Source organism: Lissotriton vulgaris, chromosome 2_1 (genome assembly GCF_964263255.1).
Source record: "Lissotriton vulgaris chromosome 2_1, aLisVul1.2, whole genome shotgun sequence".
NCBI lineage: Eukaryota > Metazoa > Chordata > Amphibia > Caudata > Salamandridae > Lissotriton > Lissotriton vulgaris.
Genome location: NC_141687.1, coordinates 388,624,846 through 388,639,512, shown reverse-complemented (window position 1 = coordinate 388,639,512; position 14,667 = coordinate 388,624,846). Strand labels below are relative to the sequence as shown.

At 42.1% G+C, this 14,667-nt stretch overlaps 1 protein-coding gene across 1 annotated transcript in view; it reads right to left on the bottom strand.

The window, feature by feature from the left end:
- Nucleotides 1-14,667, bottom strand: part of LOC147730418 (aldehyde oxidase 1-like) — a gene marked incomplete at its 5' end in the record, with an annotated part of 524,934 nt that overhangs the window by 73,377 nt on the left and 436,890 nt on the right. The window contains one exon of the mRNA XM_086954065.1: nucleotides 1,858-1,986. Within this exon, the coding sequence (XP_086810191.1) occupies nucleotides 1,858-1,986 (129 nt within the window). The remainder of the gene's footprint in view (nucleotides 1-1,857; nucleotides 1,987-14,667) is intronic.

Genomic DNA, 14,667 nt, shown 5'->3' with positions numbered 1-14,667 from the left:
GGGTGTTAAAAATCTAAAAACATTTTGGTCTCCAGATCCATGATAGATTTGGTCCTAGCCTGGACATGTCTTGGCTTCGGACTGGGAAACATCCTTTACAACGTAAACCATTACATCGCACTACACTTACAACGCAGTCATTACATCGCAACATCCTTTACAATGCATGTCACTACAATGCAGGCATTAAAATGCATACCATTACAACGCATACCATTACAACGCATAGTACCCCTACACTATCCAAAACTTACCCTACTGTTGCACCTCCTGTAGTTAGAATAGTCATTTTTACCCCTACACTATCCAACACTTAACCTACTGTTGCACCCCCTGGAGTTAGAATAGTAATTTTTACCCCTACACTATCCAACACTTACCCTACTGTTGCACCCCATGGATTTAGAATAGTAATTTTTAACTCTATGCCCCTATGCATTGTAATGGTATGTGTTGTAAAGGTATAATGTGATGTAATGGAATGCATTGTAAAGGTAGTTTCTAGAAATGTGATGTAGTGTCATGCGATGTAATGGAGTGCGTTGTAAAGGATGTTGCGATGTAAAAACTGCGTTGTAAAGGCATGCGTTGTAAATGTATGCATTGTAACGTCATACATTCCTCTGGACTATTAAGATATAGTTCTCCCTGTAGCCTTTGGAGTTTAGAGTCAAGATAGGAATCTGCTGTGACTAGTTAAGTTTGCTCCTGCTGCATATGGGGTAACTGGATCAATCCAAAATCTTCCAGAATTCTTTCTGGAAATTACTAGCTTCTTCAATACTTTAGAAGAACTAAACTTTCTTTGCTGCACAAACTGCATATTTTTTCTGACTGTTCTGCTTAAATGTTTAAATCCTCAAAATAAGCAGAGTCATGTTTGATGTGAAGACTGCAGCCATATTAGTGAAACACTCAGTGGCTGCTTTGCTGAAGTCTTAGCGCTAAAGTAAGTCTTTGGTCTCATTATCTTTCTTCCACTATGGTTCTCCAAGAAAGTTTATACCTTAAGTCAGAGAACGAATTTCAAATTAATTTTTCTATGTCAATCTAGAGTATGTTAGTGCTACTACTAGCTTACCTTTACCTTTCATACATAAAGGGAAACAGGTTGGTGATACGTAAAGTTTCCCAGTGGCCACCCCATCTACACTTTTTCTGGACTTCAATTAATGACTCTGTTTGTATATTGTGGTCTATGGGGGTATGGGACCCATTTTCTCACCAATACAATAAAAGATGTGTAAAGTAGTGCACTTCATTACAATTTCTCATCTGTGATTGTAATCCAGGATTGTACTGGGCCGTGATCAGACTCAGAAAGGATTGCCCTAGATACACCAATGTTTCGTAAACATGTGGGTCCTAAGTTTAAAGAATTCATAAGGTTCATTACAAAGTTTCCGAGCAGCCAACCTGCCTTTAATGTTTGGATCTTTTTGAAGGCGTAAAACTGAACAACGATTCTGCAGAGTTTGTGTTCACTAGGGTCTTCAAGCCCCTGAAAACCTAGCCATACCTTTCACCACTTGTGCCTACTAATTAAAAGTTTCCTATAATACATTTTAAAACAGGTTTGAGAAGTGGCACACCTGAACAAATTAATACATCTAAGGGACTCACTCTCTTTAAATCAGTATCCTTCTTTCCTTTTCCAACACTTTCAATGATGATAGCCTTGGGGGGAATATTGGAAAGACCATGTTGCTTTGTTGTTTTTAAATTTGCAGTTACAATGTGATGAGAGTAAGCTACCATATAAAGGGACTTGTATTCTGATTTAGAGAAAAAACATAAATGTTGTAAATGAAGTGACATTTAAAAACAGAACGGTATCATATAGAGCAAATTAATCACCTTTACTGCCATTCCATAGACATCAGTTCCAATTGATCCTCCGGACGGGCAAGAGTTCGGAACAGTGGTGGTACAAGTTTCACAAATGTAGACTTTTGATAGGGGTATCTTTAGCACCCGGCTGGCAACCTGTTGTGGGAATGAATAGCGAAAGCATACTTCAAAAATGCTGTACAAACAAGAACAATCTTATTCAGAGACCAAATTGACAAATCTTTGTTATAGAGCTGCATGGCGTGCCTTAAATTTACACCAACCATCTTTTATGGTATTTGTAATGTTCAGCACTAGAGCAAATTTGGAGATGCCTGAATCTATTTGATATGCTCTGGGGTAAACAGGATTCACAAAGATTTGAATCTCAGACTTACATCACCGGTGTGTATCTTTTTAAAATGATATAAAAGTCTGGTGTAAAAATACTACTTACCTGCAACTGTAGCTTTTTAGTGTTGGTATAGTTCATAATAATATTAATAATATTAATAAAGAGGGCTTCAGCTTCTCACAGCACTTCAATAAGAAGAATTACTATTACCTAAATCAAAGGAAACTTTTTTAGCAAATTTGGAAGAATAAAATGTGCTGTGCATTCACCAGGGTTTAACCCAACCTGTCACACTGAGTTAACCTACAGGCATAGATTTACGTGCTTTGAATAATTCCTGTTATCAGGCTGGCAAACCTTTTTTAAACAAAAGTGTTTTTTTTAAAGTTTGAAACAAGTAAAAACATAGACAGCGCCTTTCAAAACGTATGCCCATCTATTTTACCTAAGCCGTGTCCCGCTCTGTGACGTGGTACAATTGACGGGCGTACCTTTTTACGAATGTGTGACTAAAAAGGACCCCGCCTTCTCTGTGACCATGACGCTGTTATCCCCTATAGCTTAGGATTGCAAAGACAAATCACTTACAAACAGGTAGGAAAATATGGTAGGACCTAAGTAAGAAATCCACTGTGAACCAACCTTATCAATTCTAATAGAATTTTGTTTAGGAATTTTTCACCCATAGGGATCCACATGCCCTGATGAATGCCCCAGACCTTATAGGCTAGTAACAGTGGGCAGAAACATGTTGGCAAGTTCTTGGGTGTGAGTCATTAAACTCTAGTACTCACCCCATTTCATTTTTAACCTTACCCAGTGTTCTACTAATAAAGGTAGATTTCCCCAGGGAAACTAAGGTATTTTTAGAATATTCATCTGGATTCCCTGTTACATGTGTTGTCCAGTAAGATTTATGCAAGAACTCCCTCCTATTTAGTCAGTCTTCGAGGAAGTTGAGTCCGCCCAGGTGGCATTGTCCTACCAGGGTGGGAGAGGACTCCTATGATGAAGCATGACACTAATAAGTGTGTGAGGTTTCCTCTTCCACTAAGGATGACTTCTATGAATGACAAGAATCTAATGTTTAGTCCTGCAAAGTTTGCATATGCACCAGAACCAATAACTTTAGGGCTCTGAGTACACAGTTCTATATATCACTGTCGCCGTACATTTACGTTGTGTTAGATGTTATTTGAAGGGACGTACGGTGTCATATCCTTCTCTTCACTTTATTGTGTTTCCCTACTTCAATCTCATCCACTGAAAGGACTGACTTCAAGCTCTGTCCCAAAGGATATCTCAAATTCTAGAATCATGTAGAATATCACTGTAGTTTGGCTTTTCATCACTAGGAAAGTAGGCAGCACACAAATGAATCTGTTCATGGTATCAGAACACTGAAAATCTACTGTTACAGATAAGTAACATTTTTCTCCAACATTAGATATTTCACAAATGTATGTGCTTAAACAGGATACAGAGCAGAGGTTATCTTGTAAACTGGAAAGGCGAGGCTTCAAAAAACAGATTGCCTCCACAACAGTTTGTCGTACCTAACTCTCACATCTATATAAAGGTCCAGGTGTTTTGCAAGCTTGTGTGTTTTTTTCCAAGTAGAGTCTGAAAATACGCTGGAGAAATGTATCTGCATGGTATGCTGAAGAGGCAGTGGTGCCTCTGGTCTAATTTGCTGTGCCTCATCTCAGAAGAGATGTGTGTGTCTTCTGATAGCTCAGGCTGATACAAGAGAAAATCCATCGGGCTATTCCATGTCTTAAAAAACCTTTATTTTTGTTGGAAGGACAAACAACTGGTTTGATTGTGTGAAGTCTTTAGATCTGTCTACATTATATTTCAGAACGTTTTCGATATCCAATTTATGCACTCTCCTCCCTGCTAGAATTTTTCGTATTGCAAATAAAACAAGGAAAAGATACCAGTGGCTTCCAATTTTTTTTTATTTGAGCTGCAAATCGCCTCCCTACCCTGTTAAGAGCATAGTGTTGTGAGTGACCAAGAACTAAACCAATAGTGAATGACTGCGGGAAACAGAACAAAGACAGAAACATAGATGAACAAGGGAGACAAGAAAGACAAAACGAAGAAAGTGATAGATTTGGACAGATGGCATAAATACTTATGGCCTCATTTATAGTAAGGAGAACTGTACACTGTTCGACCAGGACAGCATGTACAGACAGACAACTGGGAATTTCCATGTTAAATTGGAAAGGCACTTCATTTGGGAAACACAGGTAGCTTTGCCCCTTCTTGATAAATCTGCGCTAGATTTGTGGGAATGAAGGGCCAGATGTATGTACCTAGCATTTTACGATTCTAAAATAGCAATTTTTACCAAATTGCTATTTTGAAATTGCAAAATGCTTTGTATGTAGGAATCACATAATATTTTGCGGTTCCTTATTATTACCTAATAGCGATTCAGTAAATAGTGAATTTCTATTAGGTAATATGACTCCATTCGTTCGAATACAGGCCATAGGAATGAATGGTATTGCATTTGCTAATTTGAGATTATCAAATTGGTAATTGCAAATTAGCGAATGAAATGCCAAGGGTGCCCGGGGACCTAACGCCCCGCTGAAGCACCCCCAAAATGTAAATAGTGCACATGTAAAGGGCACACAGGCCCTACGAGCAAGTGTGCACAACATTGTGCTTTGGAAAATGCATTTATTTTGCATTTTTCAACATTCACACATGGTTACCAACAACTTGAATTTAGGAAAGGCTTCTTACGTGTGCAATAGGGATTCGCAAATTGCAATTCCCTATTTGCATTCGCAATTTAGGTAATCGCAAAAGATTGCGATTACATAAATTGCGAATGCCTAAGCCTTTCATACATAAGCAAAGGCCTTTTTCCATTCAAGCACAAAAAGGCTCGATGCATCTGGGTAAAATTTTGAACTGCATCCAGAGTTCACCATACAAATACATATCAAGGGTGCTATAGTTATAATTAATGCAAAAGAAAACAAGTTACTTACCTGTACCTCATTGCACTTTCTCGGGCCTTTTTATCTATAGACCTCCGGGGCCCTCTATTAACCACATGGCTGCTGCGGGGATTTTTCCCCTGTGCTGCAGATTGCACTTTTGCTGCAGTTATGACGAGCTCAGCTCGTCATCAGCACACGACACCCGTGGGTGATGACGAGCTGAGCTCGTCATCAGCAGCGAAAGGGTTAATTTCACGGAAGAGCTCATTGAAGTAACGCATGCCTTGATCACTGGCTCGGCTAATTTCACGATTCTAGGAGATCTTAATCTCCACTTAGACACTGTGTCGGATGCTAAAATTAGCAACTTTGTAGCGGACCTAGCTGCCTTGCAACTAACCCAGCTTGTCAAATCTCCCACACATGTAGCGGGACACTTACTTGATCCGGTATTCACTAACATTCCAGAGGCCAAAACTGACGATCCTAAACCCATGGCCTGGACTGATCACTCGCTAGTAACCCTCTCTATTCCGAATAACTCCCCTCCTATAAAAAAATCACCCACCTCCTGTCTAAAGCGACCCTGGCACAAACTCCAAAAATGTGACCTTGCGGCCAGCCTAGGGCGACCTACCCTGGAGAACACAAACGACATAGAAAAATTGTATGCGTCTTTCCAGGACTGGATCACCAAGGGACTGGACGCTATCATACCAGCCAAGTGGACTAAAGGACGTAATACTCCTTCCAACCCCTGGTTTGACGAGAACCTCAAAACAATGAGGAAAGCCTGCAAGAAAACGGAACGGCAATGGAGGAAGGAATATAAGCAGGAGGACAAAATCGTATACTTGGCTACTCTGAAATCATACCACAAGGCAATTCGGACAGCCCGTGCTGCCTTCTACGCTTCTGAAATAAAAACCAGCTCAAACTCCACGAAAACTATTTTCCAAATCGTGCAAAAATTACAAAACGGAGCCAAACCGGCTGCTCACATCACCTCCACCCAACAATGTGAAGACCTAGCTACCTTCTTCACGGATAAAGTGAAGAAAATATACAACACCTTCACCCAGGACAGTCCAGAGGACATCAGCCCTCCCAATGCCACCTTCGGAGACGCCAGGCTCACATGCCTACCCGCTATCTCCGGTGAAGAACTCACCAAACTCTGTAGGAAGGTGAAATCGGGTGCACCCACAGACCCGATGAGACCAATTCACTTTCTAGGAGCCTTGGAATTCTTCCTCCCATCCTTAACCGTAATCCTTAATCTCTCATTTGCTACGGCCACGGTACCCACCTGCTGGAAACAGGCCTGGGTAACTCCGATTATAAAAAACCCTCCCTAGACCCCTCTAAACCAGAGAATTACCGGCCTGTCTCACTGTTACCTTGGGTCGCTAAATTAGCGGAAGCCCACGCGAATAAAATACTCAGTGAGTATATGGCGAAAAATAACATCCTGGACCCCTCCCAACACGGCTTCAGGCCGGGCCATAGTACGGAATCCGCGCTCCTCACCTCCACTGAAAGCTTACGGGAAATTATGGACACCGGTAAAAGTGCCGCGCTGATACTGCTCGATCTCAGCGCGGCCTTTGATACGGTCTCCCATGCCATTCTACTAAAACGCCTGAAAAATATAGGAATCATAGACTCGGCGCTTCAATGGTTTCGTTCATTTTTAACCAACAGATCATTCAGGGTATCTGCCCCTCCGTTTATCTCTCAACCCCAAGATATAGGACAAGGAGTCCAACAGGGCTCGGCTCTCAGTCCCTCCCTGTTTAACCTATATATGCAACCTTTGGCGGGGGTTGCTAAGACATGGGGCCTCACAATGGTGTCGTACGCTGACGACACTCAGTTGGTCATCAGCCTTAGTGAGGCCCCCTCTCCTGAGGCCACCAACTTCAGGGATGGACTGACTGCTGTCGCCAAATGGATGACAGCAAACTGCCTCCAACTTAATGGTGGCAAAACCGAGGTGCTGATAATGGGGAAAAACAGCAACAACTGGAACGATCTCTGGTGGCCCCAATCGCTGGGCCCAGCACACCCTCCAAAAAACTTAGTAAAAAATCTAGGGGTATGGCTGGACTCGACCCTTAGCTTCCAGTCGCACACCAAAAAAGTTGCCGCAACTTGCATTGGCCTACTGAGAAGTCTATACCCCATCTTAGGCTACTTCGACTCCAAGACACGACAACTCATAGTACAGTCTACCATCTTGTCAAGACTGGACTATGCGAGTGTCCTGTTGCTAGGAGCAAACAAAGCTGAGATAAAAAGATTCCAACGAATCCAGAATTCGGCGGCAAGAGCTATAGTAGGTCTTCCAAGAAGGTGCTCAGTGAGAGCGACTATTTACAGACTACATTGGCTGCCCACGGAAGCCCGCATCCAGTTCAAGGCCCTTATATTTGCCTTTAAAATCTTGAAGAACGAAGGTCCAGAGCTCCTCCGTTCATTGCTGACCCCCTATAATCCCAAACGGAATCTCCGGTCTATGGGGCAACACCTAGCCTTGATACCCCATACGAAGTTCTGTCGCATCGGAGGGCGCTCTTTCAAACTACTGGGGGCCAAGTTGTGGAACTCCCTCCCTCTCCACATCCGCTGCATGGATAATCTGCTAGCTTTCCGCAGATCGATCAAAACCCATCTCTTTCCCTCCCCGTAGGTCCCTCTTTCGTTGCCAGCAGATTGTGCTACGCTTCTAGCGCCGGGACGCCCCGTCGCTGGGGCAGCTGTTTGCGCTCTACAAAACAGGTAACATAACATAACATAACATAACTACAGTTATTCAGTATTGGTATCTGTCATAGATTCACATGCCTGAATCATTCCCCGTCGCCGAGATGGGAGTCCCTTGGTAAAATAAAAAAGTAGTGCTATAAGTAATAAAGAGGCCAGAAGAGGCCATAGGCTATATCTTAGTAGCCTACCACAACCAATCTAATGGCACTATCACTGCTGATGGAAGCAGCAAAAGAAACTAAGTCATCTCTATTCTTTTCATTTATTGATTATACAGCTGCATTTGACCACGTGGACCGAAACAAACTTTGGATGAAATTGGACAAACTGGGAATACCTAAACACCTATTAGACGTCCTAATACTGCTCCACACAAACACCTGGATTAAAATTAAACTTGGGGCTGGAACGCATCTTTCAAAACCCATAACGACAACAAAAGGACTGAAACAGGGATGCCTACTTGCACCGATCCTATTCAATCTTTTTTTAGCCGACTTACCTGGGCAACTAGACAAATGCTCCAATCACGCACCAAAACTAGGGAAAATCATCCTCTCAAACCTGTTATATGCGGATGACCTGTTGCTGATAAGTCGGACTCCAATGGGCCTCCAACATCTTTTGAACATAACCAATGCCTTTTCAGAAAAAAATGCCCTACAAATAAACTTCAACAAATCAAAGGTGATGACTGTGAACTATAAGAAAAAAAAGAACCCCCGCTGGTACTTGAATGGCGAAATGCTTGAGCAGGTTACCACATATAAGTACCTGGGAGTAATCCTGGACTCAAATAACACCTCGAGGGCGCAGTTTAAATCCTTGCGAGGGAAGGCTATAATGACTTATATGTCTCTAAAAACATTGAAGGGTAAATTACCTGATCTGACACTGAAACCTCTTCTCGATCTATTGAGTGCCAAATTAAAACCGACTCTCACATATGGGAGTGAATCACACCATGGTAAGGACGCGGCGTTACTGGACACTCTTATTGCCAATTCATACAGGGCTATTTTCAATCTTCCCAAGTACGTTTCCCCGGCTCAGATACGACTAGAATTCGGTATCTTGAAACAAACTCTAGAGAGGCGGAGCGTGTATGCAACAAACTGGCATAAAATTCGCAACGCAGATGCTGGATCTCTATGTGCAAACCTATGGGAAGAATTACTTCGGCACCGCAATCTCGCGCCGAGAGCCTACTTATATGATTCTCTCAAAGTTCTAGGCCTGACTGAAACCTGGGAAACATCAATGGATCTCTTGTCCTTTAAAAAATTAGCTAAAAAATCAGCTAGCTTCATCTCAGCGATAGAAGACAAGAAAGACCTAGCAAACCGAGCACATGGATGGCTAACGGTGGGAGCTTATGAAAAACTGCGGCCACAAGCGTACTTCAGTATTGGCATGAAAATAAATGTTAAAGAAAAATTCCTAAAATTACGACTTGGTGTAATTCCCATACTTCCACATCTTCCACCTTGGGAGAGAAATAACCCGTCACAACAGTGTCGCATGTGCAAAACCGGCAAGGAAGACATAATTCATGTGATTTGCATCTGCCCTAGCATAAAGGACCTGAGGTTCAATCTCTTACGTCCTTTTTTTTAACTTTTATGCCGTCCGGACTTGCAGACAGGCAGCCATATTGTGCTTTTCTACTAGCGACACTAAATTGAACTGTCAAGTTGTGAAGTTCTTTGACATAATAAGAAAGAGACTTAACCATGCCATATGAACTTTTAATCCTATGATGCTAACCATATAACTGTTAACATCACTGTAATTTTATGCACCTTATTTTTTGTTTTTGTTTGTACGTTAAAGCAAAAATTACTACGGATACTTTTCAATTTTGTAAAGATTTTAATTAATCATATACAAATAAAGTTTTACTTACTTACTTACTTACTTTAGTAGCCTATCTACGTCCTTATAGGAAAAGAACCAAAAGTCAGCTCCAATCAAACAGCTATCAGCACCCTCTAGAACACTCCCAACAGAAGCAGTTCTCAGATTTTCCAAGCACAAGTGGGAAGTAAATATCCCCTAAATCACTGAGAACTGATTTCACGGGGAGGCGGGTGGGTGCATGTGAATCTATGAAAGATACTAATACTGGATAACTGTAGTTTAAGGTAAGTAACTTATTTTCTTATCCAGTCTAAGGGTATCTTTCACAGATTCACATGCCTGAATCAAAATAGCAAGTAGTATCCCAATTGTACTGTTGTTGGCGGATGGTGGGAGACATGTATTCTAAAACTCCCAATGGACATCCATAATCTTGAAATATTGTAATGACAAAGCATAAAAAGCAATAGTCATATCAAAAGAGGTAGCGGATATCAGCATGAGAAACATACAAATTGAGAAACATTGGAGCATGAACATTGTAAGCAGTATAACAGTTAAGAAAACTAATAATAGACAAGCCTTAAAGAAATGTAAAGAATCTACCTTAGTGAAAGAGATGGCATAACCCGGCTTGTCCAATCGTTGCATCCTCCCTTTGTGCAGATTGGAGGCAGTAGTGTCTTGTGAACATGTCGCAGCACAGCATATGTTGCCCAGTGTAACCCCAGTAAACAAAGCTGTAGATGCAGCAATAGTTCTGGTGGAGTGTGCTTTAGCCTTCACCGCAAGAGGTTTATTGGCTTTTTCGTGGCAGAATTGAATGGCAGATGTGACTCATCTGACTATTGTGGCTTTTGTTACTGCGGTTCCCTGTTTTTCTTGACCATAGGCCACTAACAGTTGATCCGTCGTTCTGATATCTTTTGTCTTTTGAAGATAACATTTTAAACACCTTTTTACTTCCAATGAATATAAAGCCCTTTCAGCTGGACTGGATGCAATCCGGAAAGAAAGTTTGCAGCATTACTGGTTCATTCAAGTGAAATTGCGTGGGTACCTTTGGAATGAATTTAGGGTTTGTCTGAAGGATTACGTAGTCCTGTGTAAAGTGTAAGAAGGGTTCTTTGATCGTAAAAGCCTGAATCTCACCAACCCTTCTTGTGGAAGTAAGAGTCAGCAAGAGGGCTACTTTCCATGTGAGGAATTTGAGTTCTGCTTTATGGACCGGTTCAAATGGTCATCCCATCAGTTGTGCTAAAACCACATTGAGTTCCCACTCTGGAGGAAGTGCATGCACAGGAGGAAAAGTGCGAAAAAGTCCTTTCGTGAATTGTTTTATAAGAGAAGACGAACATAAAGAAGGAAGCTGCAGAGATTTCCTGCACCTGGAAAGAGCAGCCAGGTGAACCTTTACTGACGAAAAAGTGAGGCCAGACTTGGCCAGTGAGAGCAAGTAAGGTAGAATCTGTTCAGCAGGGGCTTGAACTGGATGAACTTTATTGGTTTCACACCAACAACAGAATCTTTTCCATTTTAAACAATATGTTTTGACAGTGCTTTCAGCACAGGATTTAGACAGTCCTGTGAAATATTGAGGTCTTTGACTCTAGGAATTCAGGAATCATGCGTCCAAGTGCAGGGACTGTGGATCCGGAAGGACTACCTGACCCTTGTTCCGTGATAACATCGTCGTTGTTGGATGGAGGCGAATGGGTCTGTCTTGTGACAACAGAAGAAGCTCTTGGAACCAGTGCTGTCTGGGCCAACGGGGTGCAATCAGAATTAGGCGGCAGCCCTCCAGTTTCATCTTGCTGAGCACCCTGGGGATTAATGGAATGGGGGGAAAAGCCTAGGCATTGATCCCGGATCATCTCCTTGAAAGGGGATTCCCCCTTGACCCTTGTTGAGGGAACCTGCTGGCATAATTTTGGCATTTCTTGATCTCCTACGATGCAAACAAATCCAGAGCTGGTTTGCCCCATGCCTGAAAGATTTTGTTCACCTGAGTTTGTTTTAACTCTGACTTGTGGCAGCTGGATTGAGACCTGCTCGGTACATCTGCCAGGGTATTGTGCAGACCCCTGACATGCTTGGCATTCAAGGATATGCAGTGAAATGTTGTCCATTCCCACAATTCCTGCACTTCTTGGGAAAGCATTACAGACCTTGTTCCTCCTTGTTTGTTTATGTAGTACATGCTGGTCGTATTACCGGTATGGACCAGCACTGAGGAACCTGCTATCCTTGGAAGGAAAACCTGACGAGACAAAAATAAGGCTCGGAAATCTAAACTGTTGATGTGGTGTTGTTTCTGTCTCTGAGACCACTTTCCCTGGATTTGCAAATCGTGCAGATGACCTCCCCATACTTCCATGCAGGCGTCTGTTGTCAAGACGAAGTCTGGGATGTTTTGCAGAAAGGTAAGACCTTGGGCAAGATTTGCAGTTTGGGACCACCAACAGAGTGTATCCACCATTTGTGCAGTTATTTGGATAACATATTCGAAAGAACCCAATGCTTGTTACCATTGTTTCAGTAATTCCTCTTGAAGAGGTCTCATCCTGAGTCGCGCCAAAGGCACTAAGTTGATTGCTGAAGAGCACATCCGTAGGAGCAATTTGAATGTTCAAACAGAAACTGACTTTCTTTTTTAAGTGGTTGTCGCCAAATTGTGAAGGCGCACTTGATGGTCTTGATGCAAGAATGCTTTGCACTAGACGGTGTCCAGGGACGCTCCTGGAACAAAATGACCTAAGTTGGAAGCAAATTCGATTTGTCTTTGTTCAAAGTGAGTCCCAGTGTATTGAACAGATGGAGACAAGTTGTTGCGACAAGATTGGCTTCCTGCTCCGACAGAGCTTTGAGCAGCCAATCTTTGAGGTATGGGAAAACTTGGATTCCCTGGGATTATAAGGTCGCTTCTACTGGTGCTAAGCACTTGGTGTAAATCCGTGGCGTTGATTTTAGACCGAACGGGAGCACCTTAAATTGATAGTGGGTGCCAGCCACTGTAAATTGTGGATATGTTAGATGTCATGGATGGATAGGGATATGAAAGTATGCGTCTTCCATGTCCAGAGAAGTCATGAAATCCCCTTTGTTTAAGCATCCCAGAATATCAGAAAGTTTTACCATCTGGAATGTTTGTTTCTTGAGAAACTTGTTGAGTTTGGTGAGTTCCAGAATCGATCGCCATTCACCTGACTTCTTTCTGATTAGGAAGAACCGAGCATAGAAAACTGTTCCTTTCTGTGTGGATGGTACTTCTTCTATCGCTTCATTGAGGAGAATGATCAAGACTTATTTGCGCAATAAGTGAAGACGAGGGGGAGGGGCACCCCTGGGCGGGGTTGTAGGTGGTTTCTGGACAAATTTCAGTGTGTGACACTTGGTGCCTTGTTCCAACACCCAGCGGTCTGAAGTGATCTTGTGCCACTGCTGTGCATAAGCAGAAATTTTCGCACCCACGGGTAGGGAGGGAATTTTGACTGCTTTCTGGCAGAGTCACGGTCTTGTTGTTGTGTTGGCTTATGGCCGCCCTAGTGAGAGAAACCAGCTGTCGATGACTGACTGTACGACGATTGGCTGCAAGACTGGCGATATTGAGGTTGGTATTGACGATACTGGTGATTCGATTGATAGCCGCCCTGGTATGTTGTGAATCCTCGCCCTCTGGCTCCACTGAAAGGTTCACGCCTGTATTGTAGAGCACCCCGAGACTTTGCAGTGCTGTGTCATTTTTTATTGCTGGAAGAGAGTCATCAATATGTTTCCCAAATAGTGATCCCCCATCGTACGCCATGCCCAGGATCTTAGTCTAAACCTCAGGTCTGAAGGTAGTAGCTTTAAGCCACCCCTGGCGTCGAAGAACTGCTGCTCCAGCTAATTGCAAAAGTTCAGGTTAGCGATGTCAAGCGCACAATCAATTGTTTCGGAGGCAGCTCGTTCACCCTCTGATAAAATTGGGGCTGCCAATTGACTTTGCACGTTTTGGGTCACCTTTGGTATTTAGGTAATTATGTGTCATGGAGCAACCTTTGACTGGGGGCTGGTAAGTGCCTCTGTAACTATGACACCTCACTTGATCTCGGGTTTCCTTTCCGATGCACTAATAGCCTGACCTAGATGAGACTATAGCATACCAAGAATTACTTCCTGCTCTATTAGAGATTATACTGAGGAGTATGTTCCATTAACAGTTCAAAATAGGTTTGTGAGAGTGCTCTCTATATTCTTTGAATCCCTTTTCTCTTATCTATATATAGGATATGTGGTTGACAGCGATGACTCTTAACACCACTAATATTAAAGTTTGGAAGATAAGGCTATTACCGGAAGAATGGATAAGCTTCGAATATTACATTTTAGGTATGGATTATTACTATTTGTCTACTTTGCGTGTATTTATTTAATTGTGGATACTTTTTAGACTTTAGGTATGGAGGAGTATCCTTCTGCTTACTTTTTGTGCATTTAACTAGGATGTACTCATGCACGATTTTCTTTTATATCTAGATTAGGATATATAGCTACGCTTACAAGAAAGGATATACGTTTAAGATTGTATTTATGGATTACTATTTCTTCTGTCTACTTTGCGAGCTCAAGTTTATCATGAATTGATTCTTTATGATCAAGGAGTGACTCTGGGATGTCTAGACCTTGTGACTGTTTTATTAATAGCAAGGATAATTGGATAGGATTTTATGCCCTTTAGCTATTTAAGTATATATTTTATATCCCTATATCTGAGGTTAAGGACTTGTGTATTTTTGACTTTCTAGGAATTCAGAGGAATCATCTTGACACTAGCTTCTATTTTCGATACTCATGAATATTTGTTCTTTTGGTAAGTGTTAGTTACACTTACAATTTATGAATTGA